This window comes from Engystomops pustulosus, chromosome 3, assembly GCF_040894005.1.
Source record: "Engystomops pustulosus chromosome 3, aEngPut4.maternal, whole genome shotgun sequence".
Lineage (NCBI taxonomy): Eukaryota > Metazoa > Chordata > Amphibia > Anura > Leptodactylidae > Engystomops > Engystomops pustulosus.
Genome location: NC_092413.1, coordinates 7,362,770 through 7,382,579, shown reverse-complemented (window position 1 = coordinate 7,382,579; position 19,810 = coordinate 7,362,770). Strand labels below are relative to the sequence as shown.

Below are 19,810 nucleotides of genomic sequence, written 5' to 3'. Positions count from 1 at the left end.
CAATAATTACAATAATAATCTCTGAGAAGATCCCTCTCTATATATCAGTGCATTAGTCTGTGTCACAGTGTAAATGGCAGATAACACTTCTTAGTTACCAGAAATCCTCAGCTCTGTATCTCTGGGCTTATAGCTCAGTTAGTTAAGCTCCTGTCTATGGTGCAGAGGGTCCCAGGTTCGAATCTCAGCCTGGCCAAAACTTTATTTAATTTAATTATATAAAGAGCTTGTGTCTGGGGAAGCCCTGGAGACCATATATGGACAGATGCTGATCTGAGCTGATGACGTGGTCCCTGCTCTCTCAGCTAAGCCGACACTTCTCTGAAAAGGATTCCCTGCCCAATGTCTGCTCTGGGGAAGCCTAGGAGATGCAGTGACCATATATGGACAGATGCTGATCTGAAGCTGATGACGTGGTCCCTGCTCTCCGCTAAGCCCGACACTTCTCTGAAAAGGATTCTCTGCCCGATGTCTGCTCTGGGGAAGCCTAGGAGATGCAGTGACCATATATGGACAGATACTGATCAGACCTGATGACGTGGTCCCTGCTCTCCGCTAAGCCGACACTTCTCTGAAAAGGATTCCCTGCCCGATGTCTGCTCTGGGGAAGCCTAGGAGATGCAGTGACCATATATTGATAGACATCTGAACCTGATGACGTGGTCCCTGCTCTCCGCTAACCCGACACTTCTCTGAAAAGGATTCCCTCCCGATGTCTGTAGAAGCCATTCTGTACTGTCAGTTCTGGCTTTCAAAGTATTTACTATGTGGACACAGCGCCGGGACACAGCCTGAGGATCTTGGTATTGCGCCACTGAGAGGAGCACATGGCAAGTAGGGAGTCTGCCGAGACAGTCCAGCTGGCACCATCCAGGTTCTTGGTGGACTGGATTCTGCCCCCTTTCAGCACCTCCAGAATTTAAAGGCTCGGGGCAGCCAGGACAAGACGGGCTTACAATAGGGAATGGGCTGGCTCAGTAGGGAAACCTTTTTAGGCTCTGTTTACAAATCCAAAGTTTTTCTTGATTTGCAGAAGAGCCGAAACCTGGAATTCAAATATCTATAGGCCTGGTCTTATTACATCTTAACTAGACTTAGCACAGATGGAACTGGGTCAAGGTTACATCTCTTGTGGAGATCTAGGAGCGCTGTAACCTCCGTCAGCTCCGTTTACAGATCACTTAGGCCTTGGCTTTCATGGGATACAGTAACTGCGGGATCCCTTGTAGTATGGGCTGCAGTGTTACCTGGCTACAGTGTGACACATTTACTTGAGGCAATCCTAAGGTTGCAGGAGAACATTTCAGCTATGAGGATACAGCTCTGATGATCTTTCCCCGAGCCAATATACCAAATATGCAAAGTAGGATGTCAGCGACTTATGTATATTCTTGCGTTAAATGTGTTGAAGTTGATACTGTACAGGCAGCACCTATGGCATTACCTTCCTGTAGATAATGCTACAGCTCTGTTTAATATGTGATCGTGTGTCTTGGGCCTTGCTGCAATTTATGGGCTGCAGCCACTAGGAAAAGCATCTCACAGCATACAGCGGCCATTTCTCTCAAGCGTCAGCTGAAAGTCCAGTTGGAATATGCCACGTGGTATTTGAAAGAACTATAGGAACTATCTGAGATGGATCTAGGGTAGTTGTTTCTCTTTATATCATTCCCGTTTATTTTTCCCTCTGTTGGTTTCCTACCAGCAGCGTGAGGTGAGTCCCGGAGAGGGGCAGCTGCAGCCTGTGTCTCCTCATGCATTTCTCCTGTACTTCACACTATCCCCCTCCCTCCCTGCCTGCTCAATGAACATCACAGGAAGTTGGGAGGGAGAGTATGAGTTAGAGATAATAATAATATAATAATTCGTTATTTATATAGCGCACACAGATCACGCGGCGATGCACAAAGCATGTCAAATCAGTCCCTGTCCCCATGGGGCTCACAATCTAAACAACCTACCAGTATGTATTGGAGTGTGGGAGGAAACCCACGCAAACACGGAGAGAACATACAAACTCTTTGCAGATGTTGACCTGGGTGGAATTCGAACCCAGGACCCCAGCGCTGCAAGGCAGAAGTGCTACTCACTCCGCCACCGTGCCGCCCTCATGGGAATTACAGCTCTTCTTAGTGAGCTGGCTTATTAGGCTCCGCTCAGTAAGATGATCCAGCTCTTCTGGCTCCTGAACAGCTCCCTATTAAATATATAATAGGGAGCCCCAGACCAGTCAATCACCCCACGCCACTCCACTTTTAACCCGATTGTATCAAGTTGAAGGGGGCGTGGTGAGCCGGTTAAGGCCGGGGTTAAGTGAGTGTGTAGGAGAGGAGACTGAGACACAGACTGCAGCTGCCACCCCTTCCCTGACCACATGCTGCTGGCAGGAACCTGGTAATGTAAATTGAACTAAAGTCCTGAAATTGCTCAGAATGCAGACAAAGGAATTAAAATCAGCAAATCACAGACTATTGTAACCTGACACCAGCTAAAAATGACATTCCTGGTGACAGGTTCACTTTAAAGTAGTTTTCCCATGAAAGAAAGTTCTCAAATTCTAACCCCCTAGTGATGCTTACAAAATAAAGATCATTTATAACCCCCTTAGTCCACAATTTTACTCAGGTTTATTGAAGTTTTTGGTCCTATCACTCAGTGATGGTCAGTGTAAGATTCAGAAGTGTGGACGGACACTTCATGATCCTTCTGTGCTATTAGATGCTGTGAGCTGACAATGTGCTTAGATTATCAGGCTACAGGGTTATATACACTTTCCAGTAGAAGGAAAAATGGAGCTGTCACTCACCGATAAAAGTTAATTCTTTATTCCAAAACTTTAAAATACATCGTTGCGGGAGGGAACAAGACTGCAGGAGACTAGCAGAGGCTCTGCTAGTCTCCTGCAGTCTTGTTCCCTCCCGCAACGATGTATTTTAAAGTTCTGGAATAAAGAATTAACTTTTATCGGTGAGTGCCAGCTCTATTTTTCCTTCTACTGCATTGCTTGTTGCACCTATATGGACGCTTTACGAGCGAAGAGCACCACTCTTGTTTTTTCTATGGTTGATGCCTCATATTAGCATGTTGTATGCTGAAAATATTTATGGACATATTCATGAAAATGCTTTTATGCAGTGCCCCTCATCCTTCTGAACAATCTACTAGTATCTGATACATATAAAAAGAGAGATCAGAGTCATGAGATGGATATAAGACACAATGCCCTGCAGTCAGCTCTGCTTTTTCCTCTATAAAACACACAGTCAGCACTGCTATGCTCCCTCCCTTCGGATCAAGACCTTATTTTGTCTGCAGAGCTTCTGCCGGATAGGAAGTCCCTGTGTCTGTAGCGCTCTCTGCCTCCTGACCCTCTCCCTGCAGTACAGGAGAAGATATTCATGTGAGAGGAATCTGCCCGACCATAGTAAACACCCGGACTGAGGGAGACAGGGTGCAATTATATCTGTGAAATGCTGGATTTTTGTTAATAACAGGGAATTAGAGAATGTGTTATTTTGTTATCCTGTTTATCCTGTTGTGGGTAATTCAAAAATAAAAAATATAAATACATGAAATTTCCACATTGGATTTTAGGATAAAAAACTTTGTGTGAACATATATAAAAGTAGCTTCGCTGAGTTGTGCCTAAAACACGTCCCACAATCTGCACATCACGACGGCTTCCCTCCTGTGTGAGTGCGTTGATGCTTCCCAAGACTTGATTTGTGGTTAAAACTTTTCCCACATTCGGAACATGAAAATGGTTTCTCCCCCGTGTGAATTCTCAGATGTTCCATCAGACTTGAATAGTTGCCAAAATATTTCTGACATTCTGTACAGGAAAACGGCGTCTCCCCCGTGTGGATTCTCAGATGCTCCATTAGACTTGATTTCTGGCTAAAACATTTCCCACATTCAGAACATATAAATGGATTCTCCCCCGTGTGAGTTCTCTGATGTTTAACCAGAATAGTTTTCTGCCTAAAACATTTCCCGCATTCTAGACAGGAGAACGGCTTCTCCCCCGTGTGAATTCTCAGATGCTTAACAAGACTTGATCTGAGGCTAAAACACTTCCCACATTCAGTACATGAAAATGGCTTCTCCCCCGTGTGGCTTCTTAGATGCTCCCTAAGAATAGATTTTTTGCCGAAACATTTGCCACATTCCGAACATGAAAATGGCTTCTCTCCCGTGTGAGTTCTTAGATGTTCCATAAGATTTGATCTCTGATTGAAACGTTTTGCGCATTCTGGACAGGAATATGGCATCTCCCCGGCGTGATTTTTATAATGTCGCTCGAGAGAAGCTTTACGTGAGAAGCATTTATAACATTCAGGACATGAAAATAGCTTTTCATCATTCAGCGTTGTATCATGTCCTGGGACTTCTCTCATCTTGCCTTCATCTGGAAAAAGAAACAAAAATTAATAAATCCCAACATCTGCAGAGATGCAAGTTTTATAAAGGCAAAAGGAATGACCTTATATGTTCTAAAATACAAAGATTAACATAAATTACGCATAACTATCCCTATATTGTTATCCCCTATCCCTGAAAGGTTCCACAGTCCGTTTGTAAAGTTGACCTCACCATCTTTGCAAATGACCCCCGTTTGAGTCCGATCAACGTCTTTCCTATGAGCTGCATCCAGGATATTTGTGTCCTTCCTGCTTGGCCGCACTTTCGGTTCATTCCCCTCGATGAAGAAAATTCCTCAGGGAAGAGTGAGCTGATTTCTCTTCAGCCAATCACATACAGCCAGTGTCTCTCAACCACCCTCATCCCCCTCCCTCGAAAATACTCTTCAGTGAGTCACACACAGCCAGCTTCTCTCAACCCCTTTATTCACCCCTCCCTCAGGAATTCTCTTTAGCAAGCGTCTCTCTTATTACTGAGGGAGGGGTAAGTAGTGTAGCAGAGCTGTGTTCACAGGTCTGAAGAGAAAGCAGAACCCTTGTCAATCAGGTTTAGCTGAGCTGGAAAATTGTCCAAATATGTATAGATGGTGAGTCAACTTTACAAATGGAAAGTGGAACTTTTCAGGCCTGGAGCAGAACAATATAGGGATAGTTGTACTGCTGTATAGTAGCCGTTTTCCAATATATGTTTAGTTTGTGTGGGTTAGTTTAACTAAAAAGTTTCCTTTAACCCTTTTGACCTTGTCAGTGGATCAAGTACTAACACTTTTTCCATTTTCTTCCCCCTAGAAGAAAATTTACAAAGAAATTTACAAAAGGCTCTTACCATCCACTGACAGCGATGAGGGGTTTAAGAATCCACTTGTCCATCCTCCATCCTCTTCCTGCAAGTATCACAAATGTAAGTATAGAGAGGATTCTGTATATAAGCCTAGAAACATGTTATATAAAGCCGAGGTATAGAAACTAGAAGCCACTAACTGATCTGCCATAAGTGATGACCAGGGACACGGGGACCGAAATGGCAAAGTTCAGGTTCATACGAAACTGTGCCTGTTTGGGTTCACTGGACCCAACCCTGGAGTTCATTAAAAGTTTAGGTTCAACTGGGACATTGGTACCGGCACATATTTACCACATCTATTTAAATGGCGCTGGAGACCGACACAGCTGATCTTCAGAGCTTGTTGGGTAACGACAAATTCACTTCCGTTACTGGGCTTCACCCTGTCAGAGCCCTGAGGGCCCAGTATACAAGATGGAACATGATGCTCCAGCTAAGTGGTGGTAGTAAAGGGAGCAGAAGGGATGGACAACGCAGAAGGTACCTCACTAGGAAGCCAATGACCCTTTCTATACACAACCTCGTGATTTTTCCTGGATTTTGTTGTTATCCAGTCACCAGGATGGAAGAAATCTCAGCTTCTCCTACCTGATAATCCAGTGAGATAAGATGATTTTCCTCCTGGAAATATGGAGGACTCAGACATCTCTCTGGTTCCTCTTTAATATCCTGGGAATCTGGAGAACGGGGACATCTCTCTGGGGGATCTCTCCTACTGGATCCGTCTATAGGACATAACACAGTGACTGATACATTGTCTACATGTGATGAGCAGATGATGGGGGAATCTGGCTGACTCTCCTCTACAATCAGGGAAGGTCTCCTCTTACCTGGTGATGTGAGGGGCTGGTGGTCCTCCATCATGACCTCCTTGTACAGGTCCTTGTGTCCTTCTACATACTCCCACTCCTCCATGGAGAAATAGACAGCCACATCCTGACATCTTATAGGAACCTGACACACACAATGACACAGTCATCCCCCGGAGCCCTCCCTTGTGTTATTATATCATGTCCCAGCATTCCCGGCAGCGCTCACCTCTCCGCTCAGCAGCTCAGTGATCCTGGAGGTAAGTTCTAGGATCTTCTGCTCATGTATCAGTGAATGAGGTGGAGGCTGGGTGATGGGGCTCTGGGTCCATCCTCCTGATACACGGGGGGTCACACACTCACCAGACGACTTCTTCACTACTGTGTAATCCTGTGTATGGGGAGACACTGATCACTACATAGATCCTAAGAATCCTTCACCTCTCCAGTCATTTCCCTGTTGTATTCCTAGAGATAAGAGCCGTGTCCTGGGAGACTCTCACCTCTCCAGTTATCCAGTAGATGATCTCTAGGGTGAGGTCCAGGATCCGGGCAGCCGTGGTTCTGTCTTCCATCCCTGCTGGGTCGCTGATGGAAATTACCATTGTTTTCAAAAGAGGAATTTCCATATGAATGTTCTGTACCTGAGGAAACACAAGGAGGAATGATAGACAAATACCATCTGAAACTTTCTAACAAACTGGGAATCATAGACGACATTTCATAGCGTATTATAGGGGGTGTAGAGGAATAAGGTTATGCACAGCACATGTTATCGATGGGGGGGGGGGGGGGGTTACTGCGACTCCAGTCAGGGGCCCAGATATTTCCATAAATATGGGCAGTCCCCTTGCCCATAGCCAGCCCCATGTGGTACACAGCCAGCTGCCAGCCCCCTGTGGTATATATAGCGAACCACCCCCCTGTAGTATATAGCCAGCCCCCTGTAGTATATAGCCAGCCAGCCCCAGTAGTATATAACTAGCCCCCCTGTAGTATATAGCCTGACATCCCCCTGTGGTATATAGCCAACCACCCCCCTGTAGTATATAGCCAGCCAGCCCCCTGTAGTATATAGCCAGCCCCCTGTAGTATATAGCCAGCCCCAAGTACTATAAAGCCAGCCCCAGTAGTATATAGCTAGCCCCCTGTAGTATATAGCCTGCCACCCCCTGTAGTATATAGCCTGCCTTCCCCTGTAGTATATATCCTGCCAGCCCCAGTAGTATATAGCCTGCCAGCCCCCTGTAGTATATAGCCAGCCAGCCCCATGTAGTATATAGCCAGCCCCATATAGTATATAGCCTGCCAGCCCCCTGTAGTATATAGCCATCCAGCCCCCTGTAGTGTATAGCCAGCCCCCTGTTGTATATAGCCTGCCTGCCCCTGTAGCATATAACCTGCCAGCCCCTGTAGTATATAGACAGCCAGCCCCCTGAAGTATATAGCCAGCCCCCAGTAGTATATAGCCAGCCCCCAGTAGTATACAGCCTGCCAGCCCCCTGTAGTATACAGCCTGCCAGCCCCCTGTAGTATATAGCCTGCCAGCCCCCTGTAGTATACAGCCAGCCCCCTGTAGTATATAGCCAACCAGACCCCTGTAGTATATAGCCACCCCCCTGTAGTATATAGCCAGCCAGCCCCCTGTAGTATATAGCCAGCCAGCCCCTTGTAGTATATAGCCAGTCCCAAGTAGTATATAGGCAGCCAGCCCCCCAGTAGTATATAGCCAGCCATCCCCCTGTAGTACATAGCCAGCCCCCTGTAGTATATAGCCAGCCAGCCCCATGTAATGTATAGCCAGCTCCATGTAGTAAATAGCCAGCTCCATGTAGTATATAGCCAGCCCCTGTAGTATATAGCCTGCCAGCCCGTGTAGTATATAGCCAGCCAGCCCCCAGTAGTATATAGCCAGCCAGCCCCCAGTAGTATATAGCCAGCCGCTGTAGTATATAGCCAGCCAGCCTCCTGTAGTATACAGCCAGCCAGCCCCCTGTAGTATATAGCCAGCCCCTGTCGTATATAGCCAGCCAGCCTCCTGTAGTATATAGCCTGCCAGCCCCCTGTAGTATACAGCCAGCCAGCCCCCTGTGTGTTTGCGACGTGGTGTATTGGTATAAGATGGGAAATAATAATTAGTGCAAAATTTGCAAGTCGGGCCCTGGAATTCCTAGTGGCAGCCCTGTAAGCTATAGTGGCCTTTGTGCGTCTGAGCTGCAATATCAAGAGCAGCCACCGAGCAATGTACGGCGCTGTGCTTGGAAGGATGCAAAGACACAACAGCGTTCATGCCAATCCTGACGCCTCTTCATGTTACTATTCCCAAACCGCCCCTTTAATATGTTAAAAGCAGGAAAAGTGGGAAAGTGTCAGGATCCGAACCGCAGTGACCAAAGCTAAATCGTAACTACGACCAAACAAGTCACTACAATCACACACACCCCGACCAATCACTGACCTGCAGCTTCATGCTAGTGGTGTCAGGACCTGCGGTGATGTCACAGCCATGTGATCAGTAACATGCCAGGAAGTGCCTGGTCACATGACCATGACATCATCACAGGTCCTGTAGTTACTTTTTTGTTTTATTTTTTTTTTTCAGGAAGTCTTGTGTTTTCAAGGGGTTGTCCGACTTTCATAAAAATTCTATAGGTGGTCCGCCAGGTCTAAATGGGTTAATCAGAACTGCTGGTGGTCACAGGGGGTGGTTTGTTCCTGGAAGTGGGGCTTTTATAAATGCCCCAGTTACTACGAGGAAAACGAGAAAAAGACTGAGAAAATGTCTGTTATGACCTCATGGGGGACATATAAAGTAGAAACACACACGAAAAATATTTAAAAAATATATCCACATTTCCCAATATAATAAAAACCACCATTGCCGCCCCTTTTCCCACGATTACACATATTGGGGGTCATTTACTAAGGGGCCGAATCGCATTTTTACCGCGATTTACCCAAATTTTTCGGTTTTGTGCCGTTATTCCCTGAATTGTCCGTGGATTTTGGCACACGCGATGGGATTGTGGCACATCGGCGCCGGCATGCAACGGAAATCGGGGGTCGTGGCCGTATGAAAACCTGACGGATTCGGAAAAACCGCCGCATTTACAAAGTAATAGAAGGTGAACTCCAGCGGACCACGGCGCAGCAGCGACACCTGGTGAATATAGGCGCACGGACCTCAGTGAATCCCGGCAGAACCCGAATCAGCGTCGGAGAACCCGCCGCTGGATCGCGACTGAACCGGGTAAGTAAATATGCCCCTTTAGGGCGCGTTCACACGTTGCGTTTTGACGTTTGAACCGCATATACAACAGCTGAGGAAAGGTGATTTGTCTAATTATATCACTCTTAACATTTCCGTTTACAAAACGCATCGTAAATGTGATGTTAACGCATGCGTTAACAATGCGTTAACACTCGCGTTTTGTTAACACATGCATTAACATTGCGTAAACAAACGTAAACGGTAATGTAATTAGGCAAATTACCTCTCATCAGCTGTTGTAATGCGTTTCAAACGCAATAAAAACGCGACCAAAGCGCAAAGTGTGAACGCGCCCTCATATGTCATGACGGGATGTGTGATACATTGAGGCGCTGCTGCTTTACCCCTCCGCTTAGGAGACTTATCTCGTTTCCTGTTGTAGATTTGCCATCTAGAACGTCTTCCTGAGGGTGATGGCACATGTGGCGTTTTGAACGTGTTTTTGGCCCGTTTTTAAGCATGCGTTTTTGACAGGTTTGACCAATTATCTTAATTAAAACTGGTCAAAAACCGATGCGTTTTTTGACGGACTGCTTTAAAATGGGCCAAAAACGTGTTCAAAACGCCACGAGTGCCATCACCCACAGGGTCCGTTCCCATTTGCATTCAGGTTTCAGTTTTGTATTTGCTGGATGCTGACCGCGCAGGCGCAAGAACGCCTATAATGGTCAGTGAGACGCGCAGGCGGCGTGTGAAACATCTAGTGGTGATAGAACAGGGTGCATTCAACCAGCCTCACAACCGCAGAACAATGGGGCAGATTTACTTACCCGGTGCATTCGCGATCCAGCGGCGCATTCTCTGCGGAGGATTTGGGTCCGGCGATTCACTGAGGTAGTTCCCCCGATGTCCACCAGGTGGCGCTGCTGCGCTGAAGTTTGTCTGAGTGCACTGAAGTACACCAAGTTATGCTGGGTGCAGGTAAGCGCGTGTCATGCGACACATTTTTTTTAAAAAAATACTGCGGTTTCTCCGAATGCCTTTGTTCAATCCATCAAAGGACGGTAGGGGCCAACGGACAGCGGCACAGGAGAACGAGAGCGCTGGAGAAGGGAAGTACCAGTTTATTTTATTTTACAGCCCCATGCAGCCCACCTCTAGATTTTTTCATAAACTCGGACAACCTCTAAGCAGCCCAGGACCTCCACACCCAGCATCTTCACCTCCAAGATCATAGGAGACCATCCGCCCTGTCCAAAATGCATCTCTGGAAAGCTCCTCTGCACGCTTGTTGTCCTCAGGGGGGTCTGCACCTGAGTGCTGCTCGTCATCTGAACCGACTTGAGTGGGCAAAAGCTCATATGCAATGGAGTCTGGCACCTTGGAGAGGTTTTTTTTCTTTACAAGTGAGTCACGGTTTTCAATGTACAAGGCAGATGGCACAATGTACAAGGCAGGTGGCACAATGTACAAGGCAGAGGGCACAATGTACAAGGCAGAGGGCACAATGTACAAGGCAGAGGGCACAATGTACAAGGCAGATGGCACAATGTACAAGGCAGAGGGCACAATGTACAAGGCAGAGGGCACAATGTACAAGGCAGAGGGCACAATGTACAAGGCAGAGGGCACAATGTACAAGGCAGAGGGCACAATGTACAAGGCAGATGGCACAATGTACAAGGCAGAGGGCACAATGTACAAGGCAGGTGGCACAATGTACAAGGCAGGTGGCACAATGTACAAGGCAAGGGGCACAATGTACAAGGCAGAGGGCACAATGTACAAGGCAGATGGCACAATGTACAAGGCAGGTGGCACAATGTACAAGGCAGAGGGCACAATGTACAAGGCAGATGGCACAATGTACAAGGCAGAGGGCACAATGTACAAGGCAGAGGGCACAATGTACAAGGCAGAGGGCACAATGTACAAGGCAGAGGGCACAATGTACAAGGCAGATGGCACAATGTACAAGGCAGAGGGCACAATGTACAAGGCAGAGGGCACAATGTACAAGGCAGATGGCACAATGTACAAGGCAGAGGGCACAATGTACAAGGCAGGTGGCACAATGTACAAGGCAGATGGCACAATGTACAAGGCAGATGGCACAATGTACAAGGCAGGTGGCACAATGTACAAGGCAGAGAGCACAATGTACAAGGCAGAGGGCACAATGTACAAGGCAGAGGGCACAATGTACAAGGCAGAGGGCACAATGTACAAGGCAGATGGCACAATGTACAAGGCAGGTGGCACAATGTACAAGGCAGAGGGCACAATGTACAAGGCAGGTGGCACAATGTACAAGGCAGATGGCACAATGTACAAGGCAGATGGCACAATGTACAAGGCAGAGAGCACAATGTACAAGACAGGTGGCACAATGTACAAGGCAGATGGCACAATGTACAAGGCAGATGGCACAATGTACAAGGCAGAGGGCACAATGTACAAGGCAGAGAGCACAATGTACAAGGCAGAGGGCACAATGTACAAGGCAGAGGGCACAATGTACAAGGCAGAGGGCACAATGTACAAGGCAGGTGGCACAATGTACAAGGCAGAGGGCACAATGTACAAGGCAGATGGCACAATGTACAAGGCAGAGGGCACAATGTACAAGGCAGAGGGCACAATGTACAAGGCAGGTGGCACAATGTACAAGGCAGATGGCACAATGTACAAGGCAGGTGGCACAATGTACAAGGCAGGTGACACAATGTACAAGGCAGATGGCACAATGTACAAGGCAGAGGGCACAATGTACAAGGCAGAGGGCACAATGTACAAGGCAGGTGGCACTATGTACAAGGCAGGTGGCACAATGTACAAGGCAGAGGGCACAATGTACAAGGCAGGTGGCACTATGTACAAGGCAGGTGGCACAATGTACAAGGCAGGTGGCACAATGTACAAGGCAGGTGGCACAATGTACAAGGCAGGTGGCACAATGTACAAGGCAGAGGGCACAATGTACAAGGCAGAGGGCACAATGTACAAGGCAGATGGCACAATGTACAAGGCAGATGGCACAATGTACAAGGCAGAAGGCACAATGTACAAGGCAGAGAGCACAATGTACAAGGCAGAGAGCACAATGTACAAGGCAGATGGCACAATGTACAAGGCAGATGGCACAATGTACAAGGCAGATGGCACAATGTACAAGGCAGGTGGCACAATGTACAAGGCAGGTGGCACAATGTACAAGGCAGGTGACACAATGTACAAGGCAGATGGCACAATCTACAAGGCAGGTGGCACAATGTACAAGGCAGGTGGCACAATGTACAAGGCAGAGGGCACAATGTACAAGGCAGATGGCACAATGTACAAGGCAGAGGGCACAATGTACAAGGCAGGTGGCACTATGTACAAGACAGAGAGCACAATGTACAAGACAGAGAGCACAATGTACAAGGCAGAGGGCACAATGTACAAGGCAGAGGGCACAATGTACAAGGCAGGTGGCACAATGTACAAGGCAGAGGGCACAATGTACAAGGCAGATGGCACAATGTACAAGGCAGATGGCACAATGTACAAGGCAGGTGACACAATGTACAAGGCAGAGAGCACAATGTACAAGGCAGAGGGCACAATGTACAAGGCAGATGGCACAATGTACAAGGCAGGTGGCACAATGTACAAGGCAGAGGGCACAATGTACAAGGCAGAGGGCACAATGTACAAGGCAGGTGGCACAATGTACAAGGCAGAGGGCACAATGTACAAGGCAGAGGGCACAATGTACAAGGCAGATGGCACAATGTACAAGGCAGATGGCACAATGTACAAGGCAGAGGGCACAATGTACAAGGCAGGTGACACAATGTACAAGGCAGAGGGCACAATGTACAAGGCAGAGGGCACAATGTACAAGGCAGGTGACACAATGTACAAGGCAGGTGGCACAATGTACAAGGCAGATGGCACAATGTACAAGGCAGAGGGCACAATGTACAAGGCAGAGGGCACAATGTACAAGGCAGAGGGCACAATGTACAAGGCAGAGGGCACAATGTACAAGGCACTTTAACCTCATTTGTTAAAGTGTCTGCTCCAGTTTTCTGTCCGACTTTGCACTAGAAAGAATTTAGAAACTGCTTGTACATGTATTTATAAAGTGTCTGCGCCAGTTTTGTGTCGCGGCTGCTCATAAAGGGGGATGAATCTGGCGCCCCCTGCACACTCAACAGGCAAACTGCACATAGAACAGACTGCACTGGTCCTGATAAATGTGACCCTGTGTGTATGGCCTTGTGTGGGGAAGCAGTTTGGTGATGTCAATGGCCCCTGGTGACATTGGGGCTATGATATGGGCAGGTAGAGGGGGAAAGTTATGGTATTGGCAGGTTGTGTTGATTGGGTCAAGATATGGGCAGGTGGTGGCAATCAGTTTAGGGTATGTGAAGGTGGTGGTTGTGGTGTGGATAGGTGGTGGTGGTAGTCGGGTTATGGTATGAGCAGGTGGTGGTGGTAGTCGGGTTATGGTATGAGCGGGTGGTGGTGGTGAGGTTATGGTATGAGCAGGTGGTGGTGGTGAGGTTATGGTATGAGCAGGTGGTGGTGGTAGTCGGGTTATGGTATGAGCGGGTGGTGGTGGTGAGGTTATGGTATGAGCAGGTGGTAGGGTTATGGTGTGGGTAGGTGGTGGTGGTCGGGTTATGGTATGAGCGGGTGGTGGTGGTGAGGTTATGGTATGAGCAGGTGGTAGGGTTATGGTGTGGGTAGGTGGTGGTGGTAGTCGGGTTATGGTATGAGCGGGTGGTGGTGGTGAGGTTATGGTATAGGCAGGTGACATCTGATTGCACTGAGATACCATGATGAGATACTGTTGTGCCAATCATCCATTGTATCTGGTGGGTCCATCCCCCATCATCACCTGCTTGGACTACTGCAACATCCTTCTCTGTGGTCTCCCAAACAACTTTCTAACGCCTCTCCAATCTATCCTTAACTCTGCTGCCCGGCTCATCCCTCTGTCTCCTCTGCCTCTCCTCTCTGCACAGTCTCTCCACTGGTTCCCCATTGTACAGCGAGTTCAGTATAAAATACTAACCATGAGCTACAAAGCCTCTCCCCTCCATCTATCTCTGACCTCATCAGCCAATACCGCTCCACAGGTAATCTCCGATCCTCACAGAGCCTTCATCTTCACACTGTTACCATCCGCTCTTCTCACAAGGGTCTCCAGGACTTCTCCCGCGCTTCCCCCATAGTCTAGAACTCTTAACCAAAATGTATCAGACTGTCCCCCCACCTTCCAGCAGAACCTGAAAACCCTCCTGTTCAGGATCTTCAGCACACAATAACTGCTGTGCTCCCTCACCTCGTGTCTCCACCTACCCTCCCACATAGATTGTGAGCCCCCACGGGCAGGGTCCTCCTTCCACTTCTTCTAGATCTCTGTAGTATTGTACTTGCATTTGTTCTTGTCTTTATGTAATGTCTGTGACTCCCTTACTGATTGTACAGCACCAGGGAATTAATGCTACTCTATAAATAATAATGGGGCAGATTTACTTACCCGGTCCATTCGCGATCCAGCGGCGCATTCTCTGCGGAGGATTCATGTTCTGCCGGGATTCACTAAGGTAGTTCCTCCGCCGTCCACCAGGTGTCGCTGCTGCGCTGAAGTTCTTCTGAGTTCACTAAAGTTCACCGTCCTATCCTGGGTGCTGGTAAGCGCATGTCGGGTTTTCGTACGGCCACGCCCCCCCAATTTCAGTCGCGTGCATGCCGGCGCCGATGCGGCACAATCCGATCGCGTGCGCCAAAATCCCGGGGCAATTCAGGGAAAATCGGCGCAAATCGGAAATTTTCGAATAACCCGTCGGCAAAACCCGTTTTGGGCCCTTAGTAAATGACCCCCAATATTTCAGGGCTTCGGCACCGGTTTTCTGCCTAATAAATGTCCCTGAATGAAACTAAGATTTGTGTGTAGGATAAAAAGAACCAGAAGTTCTACAAGCGAGTCCGGGGCTCCACCTTATCTAGTTTGTCTGGGGTTACATGAGAAGACAGAAGGGCTGGAAAAAATGTACATCCACAGCAAACTGTGCCAAGATCTCCAAGATGTCTGGAACAACCTCCATGTCGAGCTCCCCCCAGGTCCCTCCAAAAAAACTTTATGCAAGTCTACCTTAAAAAATGGAGGCTGTTTAATGTGAAAGGGAATGACACCAGACATTGCTTTTGCTTTGGTCAAAATGTCTCTTTTGTTTATTCACTCGACATTTTCTACACTAAAACACTTTTTTTAACAGCCGAAAAAAAAAAGTTAACTTGAAAATGGCGTCTCCCCCGTGTGACTTCTCAGATGTTCGATAAGGCTTAAATTCTCAGCAAAGCTTTTCCCACATTCAGAACAGATATAGGGCCCCTCCCCCGTGTGAGTTCTCTGATGTTTAACAAGAGCCGATTTTTGTTTAAAACGTTTCCCACATTCCAAACACGAGTATGGCCTCTCCCCCGTGTGAGTTCTTACATGTTTTATAAGATTTGATTTCTGGCTGAAACATTTCTCACAATCTGAACATGAATATGGCTTCTCCCCCGTGTGCCGCCGGAGATGTTCCATGAGACTCGATTTCTTGCTAAAGCTTTTCCCGCAATCCGAACAAGAAAACGGCTTCTCTTCGACCTCCCCCGTGTGACGCTTCAGATGATCGATGACGTAAGATTTCTTGGTGAAACATTTCCCACATTCGGGGCAAGAAAACAGCTGCTCGACGTCGTGACATCTCTGATGTCTGGCAAGAAACGATTCCTTGCTGAAAGACTTCCCGCAATCAAGACAGGAAAACGGCTTCGCCTCTTTGTGAGTTTCTACGTGATAAAGAAAACTGGATCTTTGGGTAAAACATTTGCCACACTGGGAGCACGAAAATGGCTTCTCCCCCGTGTGGATTCTCAGATGCCTCACGAGGCTCGATTTGTTGCTAAAGCTTTTTCGACATTCCGTACAGGAGAACGGCTTCTCCCCCGTGTGGCTTCTCAGATGTTCCAATAGATTGGATTTCTTGCCGAAACGTTTCCCGCATTCCGAACATGAAAATGGCTTCTCTCCTGTGTGAGTTCTCAGATGTCCTATAAGGTTTGATTTCTGATTAAAACTCTTGCCACATTCCGGACAGGAAAATGGCTTCTCCGCTGCGTCATATTTCTGGGGTCTCTCATTAAACTCATTACACAAATCTTCTCCTGATATATTGGACTGACTAATCAGTGAGTGACTGGATGAAGGTTCCTGGTCACCAGTGGATGGATCTCTGCTGTGAGGGACATCAGGAGAGACTGGATTATCATCTTCTTCTTCATGATAAGGAGATAAAATCTTGATGATGGAGAAATCTATTGTCCCATCTTCACCTAAAGTAAAACAAGAGGCAGAGGACACTGAAAACTATGGATGAAGAAATGATTATAAAAGCCAAATCACCAAATCTAATCCCTAAAATTCTATAGGGTTTGGGTCGATAAACCCCCCCCCCCTCCTCCTTTTAGGTTGATAGACAATCCCCTCTTTGCAGGGTCATATTGTATGTCCATATTGTAGGCGCTGAATTTTCTGCAGCTGTGAAAGGAAACAACGTCGCGAGGTGAACCCCAATCCAAAGACAAAGGATTTCCTTAGCCTCAAAGCCTAAATAGCAATGCACTGTTTGTATGGGGATATGGGACTGGTTTATGGTGATACAATATATGGTGAAAAATAAAAACAAAGTAAAAGTTAGAATGTGAATTCTATACACGGATCTTTCTCTTCCCCTGGAAGGGCTTCCACATACTTGCACTTTGTAAAGAAGAAGGTTGCTTTTGAAGCCTTCAGGCTGAGCAATGCTCTACAGTAGAAGATACGCTAATGGGGTTTTTATCCGACTATAAGACGCACCCCAAATTTGGAAATAAAGGAAAAATATATTTGACATCAATTGATAATTATACAATTAATCAATATACGGGGGGGGGGGGGGGGTATTTACAAACAGGGGAAGATTTATACTAATATACACACGTAGGGGGGAGATTTATCATACCATGGCTTATGTTAAAGCTACGCTACTCTGCCGCATACACAGGCTCACCCCATGCACGCCCACTCCACCAGCAGCTGCACGCCTCCACCTCCATGGAGGTCGTGTAGTCACCAGGATAATCACAATTTGTTGCAGTGCACAAGAAATTACTATTATATCAGTGCTTCCACGCCAACATTGGTGAAGAAGCAATGATTAATCTCCCCCATAGAAAAGTCTACCAACTACCCTCCAGCTTCTCGCCCCCTCTGTATTAGCAGCCTCCATATCCCCCTCCAGATACTCTTCCCCTCTGTATTAGCAGCCTCCATAACCCCCTCCAGATACTCGTCCTCTCTGTATTAGAAGCCTCCATAACCCCCTCCAGATACTCGTCCCCTCTGTATTAGCAGCCTCCATATCCCCCTTCAGCTACTTGTCCCCTCTGTATTAGAAGCCTCCATATCCCCCTCCAGATACTCTTCCCCTCTGTATTAGCAGCCTCCATATCCCCCTCCAGATACTCGTCCTCTCTGTATTAGCAGCCTCCATGTCCCCCTCCAGCTACTCTTCCCCTCTGTATTAGCAGCCTCCATATCCCCCTTCAGCTACTTGTCCCCTCTGTATTAGAAGCCTCCATAACCCCCTCCAGCTACTTGTCCCCTCTGTATTAGCAGCCTCCATATCCCCCTCCAGCTACTCGTCCCCTCTGTATTAGCAGCCTCCATATCCCCCTCCAGCTACTCTTCCCCTCTGTATTAGAAGCCTCCATAACCCCCTCCAGCTACTTGTCCCCTCTGTATTAGCAGCCTCCATATCCCCCTCCAGCTACTCTTCCCCTCTGTATTAGCAGCCTCCATATCCCCCTCCAGCTACTCGTCCCCTCTGTATTAGCAGCCTCCATATCCAACTCCACATACTCGTCCCCTCTGTATTAGAAGCCTCCATGTCCTCCTCCAGATACTCGTCCCCTCTGTATTAGCAGCCTCCATATCCCCCTCCAGCTACTCGTCCCCTCTGTATTAGCAGCCTCCATATCCCCCTCCAGATACTCGTCCCCTCTGTAATGGCAGCCTCCACCTCTCATGCACAGTGTCACAGCTTACCTACAGCCCCTCAGTCTCACTGTAGCAGCAGAGCACAGTGCCGGCCTCTGCTTCTGGGTCATGTGACCCGATGACATCATTCAAGGTCCTGCACAAGTCTGTCTTGATGGCAGGGAATGGTGCAGTAGCACTGCTCCCTGAGAGATCTGGCAATGTGTTTTGTCAGCACTTCACCCGATCTCTAGGACAGCGATCAGGAGGGTTGGGCAGTCGTGGATCCTCCTGACATCAGCCCATAATAATTTCTTATGCTAAAGGGTGTGTTGCCTCATGTTGAAATATTTGATATTATATTAGTATCTGGGAGTTTTGACAAGGGGACACATTTTTGTACAATAGTATTTTCAGTGGGATCCGTCCAGCCTTTGCTTCCCACATACCTTGGGTGTTCATGTTATCTACAGGAACACCCAGAAGAGCAGCCATTTTGGAGATGCTGTCACCTATATTATTACAGTTCACTTGCCAAATTTTTCTGCTTCCAACAAATAAACCAATTCATAAAGAAATGTACAGTAAAGCGCGATATCTGAAGGCTCTTACCATCTATTGATGCAGACGTGGGATTATCGAAACCACTCAACGTTCCTTCGTGATTTTCCTGCAAAGATCCCACAATAAAGGCATAAGGACACGGAGAGCTGCGATCATCAGGACTAATCCTAAGGTTATTACAACAGGTGAAGAAGCCTCCTTGATAACTGCAGCTTTGAGCTGCTCTTCTGCGGCCTCTGATCACTTACTCTTATCCTTTATGGTCTCCTGATCTGAGCTCAGGTTCCACTGAATGTTTAGAAGGTGCCTCAGCCTTGTACTTTCATGGGTCCTTGGAAGTGATTATGTGCGTCACATGTTACCGCCAACATAAAGGGGCAGCAATTATGATGTTTAGGCAACGCACCACCAGACAAGAGCAGAGACTGGTGACACCATCACTGATGTTCAGGTCTGGTACCGGACAATACCTGGTGCTGATTCACTTCCCCCACCATGATCAGGCACAGTATCGGACACATGTAGATGTTCTGGTGAATATTCTGGGTGGATTTTTTATTACCATAGAACAGGGGAAGTAATCCTCAGATTGAGACACAAATACAGAATTATCTCTCATCTCCATCAATGACCATTTCTATAGAGAAACATTTTCTTCTACCGGCAACAGCGACTAAGAAGCTTCAACAAATCATTCTATAAAGGATTAGTAGAAATCCCAGCTTCTCCTACCTGATGATCCGGTGGGACCTCCGGCTTTTCTTCAAGCCAGTCCTGGGAATCTGGAGGACGGGGACATCTCTCTGGGGGATCTCTCCTACTGGATCCATCTATAGGACATAACACAGTGACTGATACATTGTCTACATGTGATGAGCAGATGATGGGGGGATCTCG

At 47.4% G+C, this 19,810-nt stretch overlaps 2 protein-coding genes across 2 annotated transcripts; both read right to left on the bottom strand.

Annotated features, from left to right (window-relative positions):
* Positions 1-3,510: 3,510 nt before the first annotated feature.
* Positions 3,511-8,609, bottom strand: LOC140120884 (uncharacterized). The gene is made up of 4 exons (XM_072139914.1): positions 8,533-8,609; positions 5,854-6,718; positions 5,248-5,305; positions 3,511-4,408 (listed from the first exon to the last, which is right to left on the bottom strand). The coding sequence occupies exons 2-4, from the start codon at positions 6,178-6,180 to the stop codon at positions 3,672-3,674; spliced, it is 1,122 nt and encodes a 373-aa protein (XP_071996015.1). The 5' UTR covers positions 6,181-6,718; positions 8,533-8,609; the 3' UTR covers positions 3,511-3,671.
* Positions 8,610-15,481: 6,872 nt separating this feature from the next.
* Positions 15,482-19,753, bottom strand: LOC140120799 (uncharacterized; the record flags this gene model as incomplete). Its single annotated transcript, XM_072139741.1, has 3 exons — positions 15,482-16,665; positions 18,962-19,019; positions 19,646-19,753. Coding segments are annotated over 3 exons (1,257 nt in total), but the record flags the coding sequence as incomplete, so codon positions are not given.
* Between the last annotated feature and the right edge of the window lie 57 nt (positions 19,754-19,810).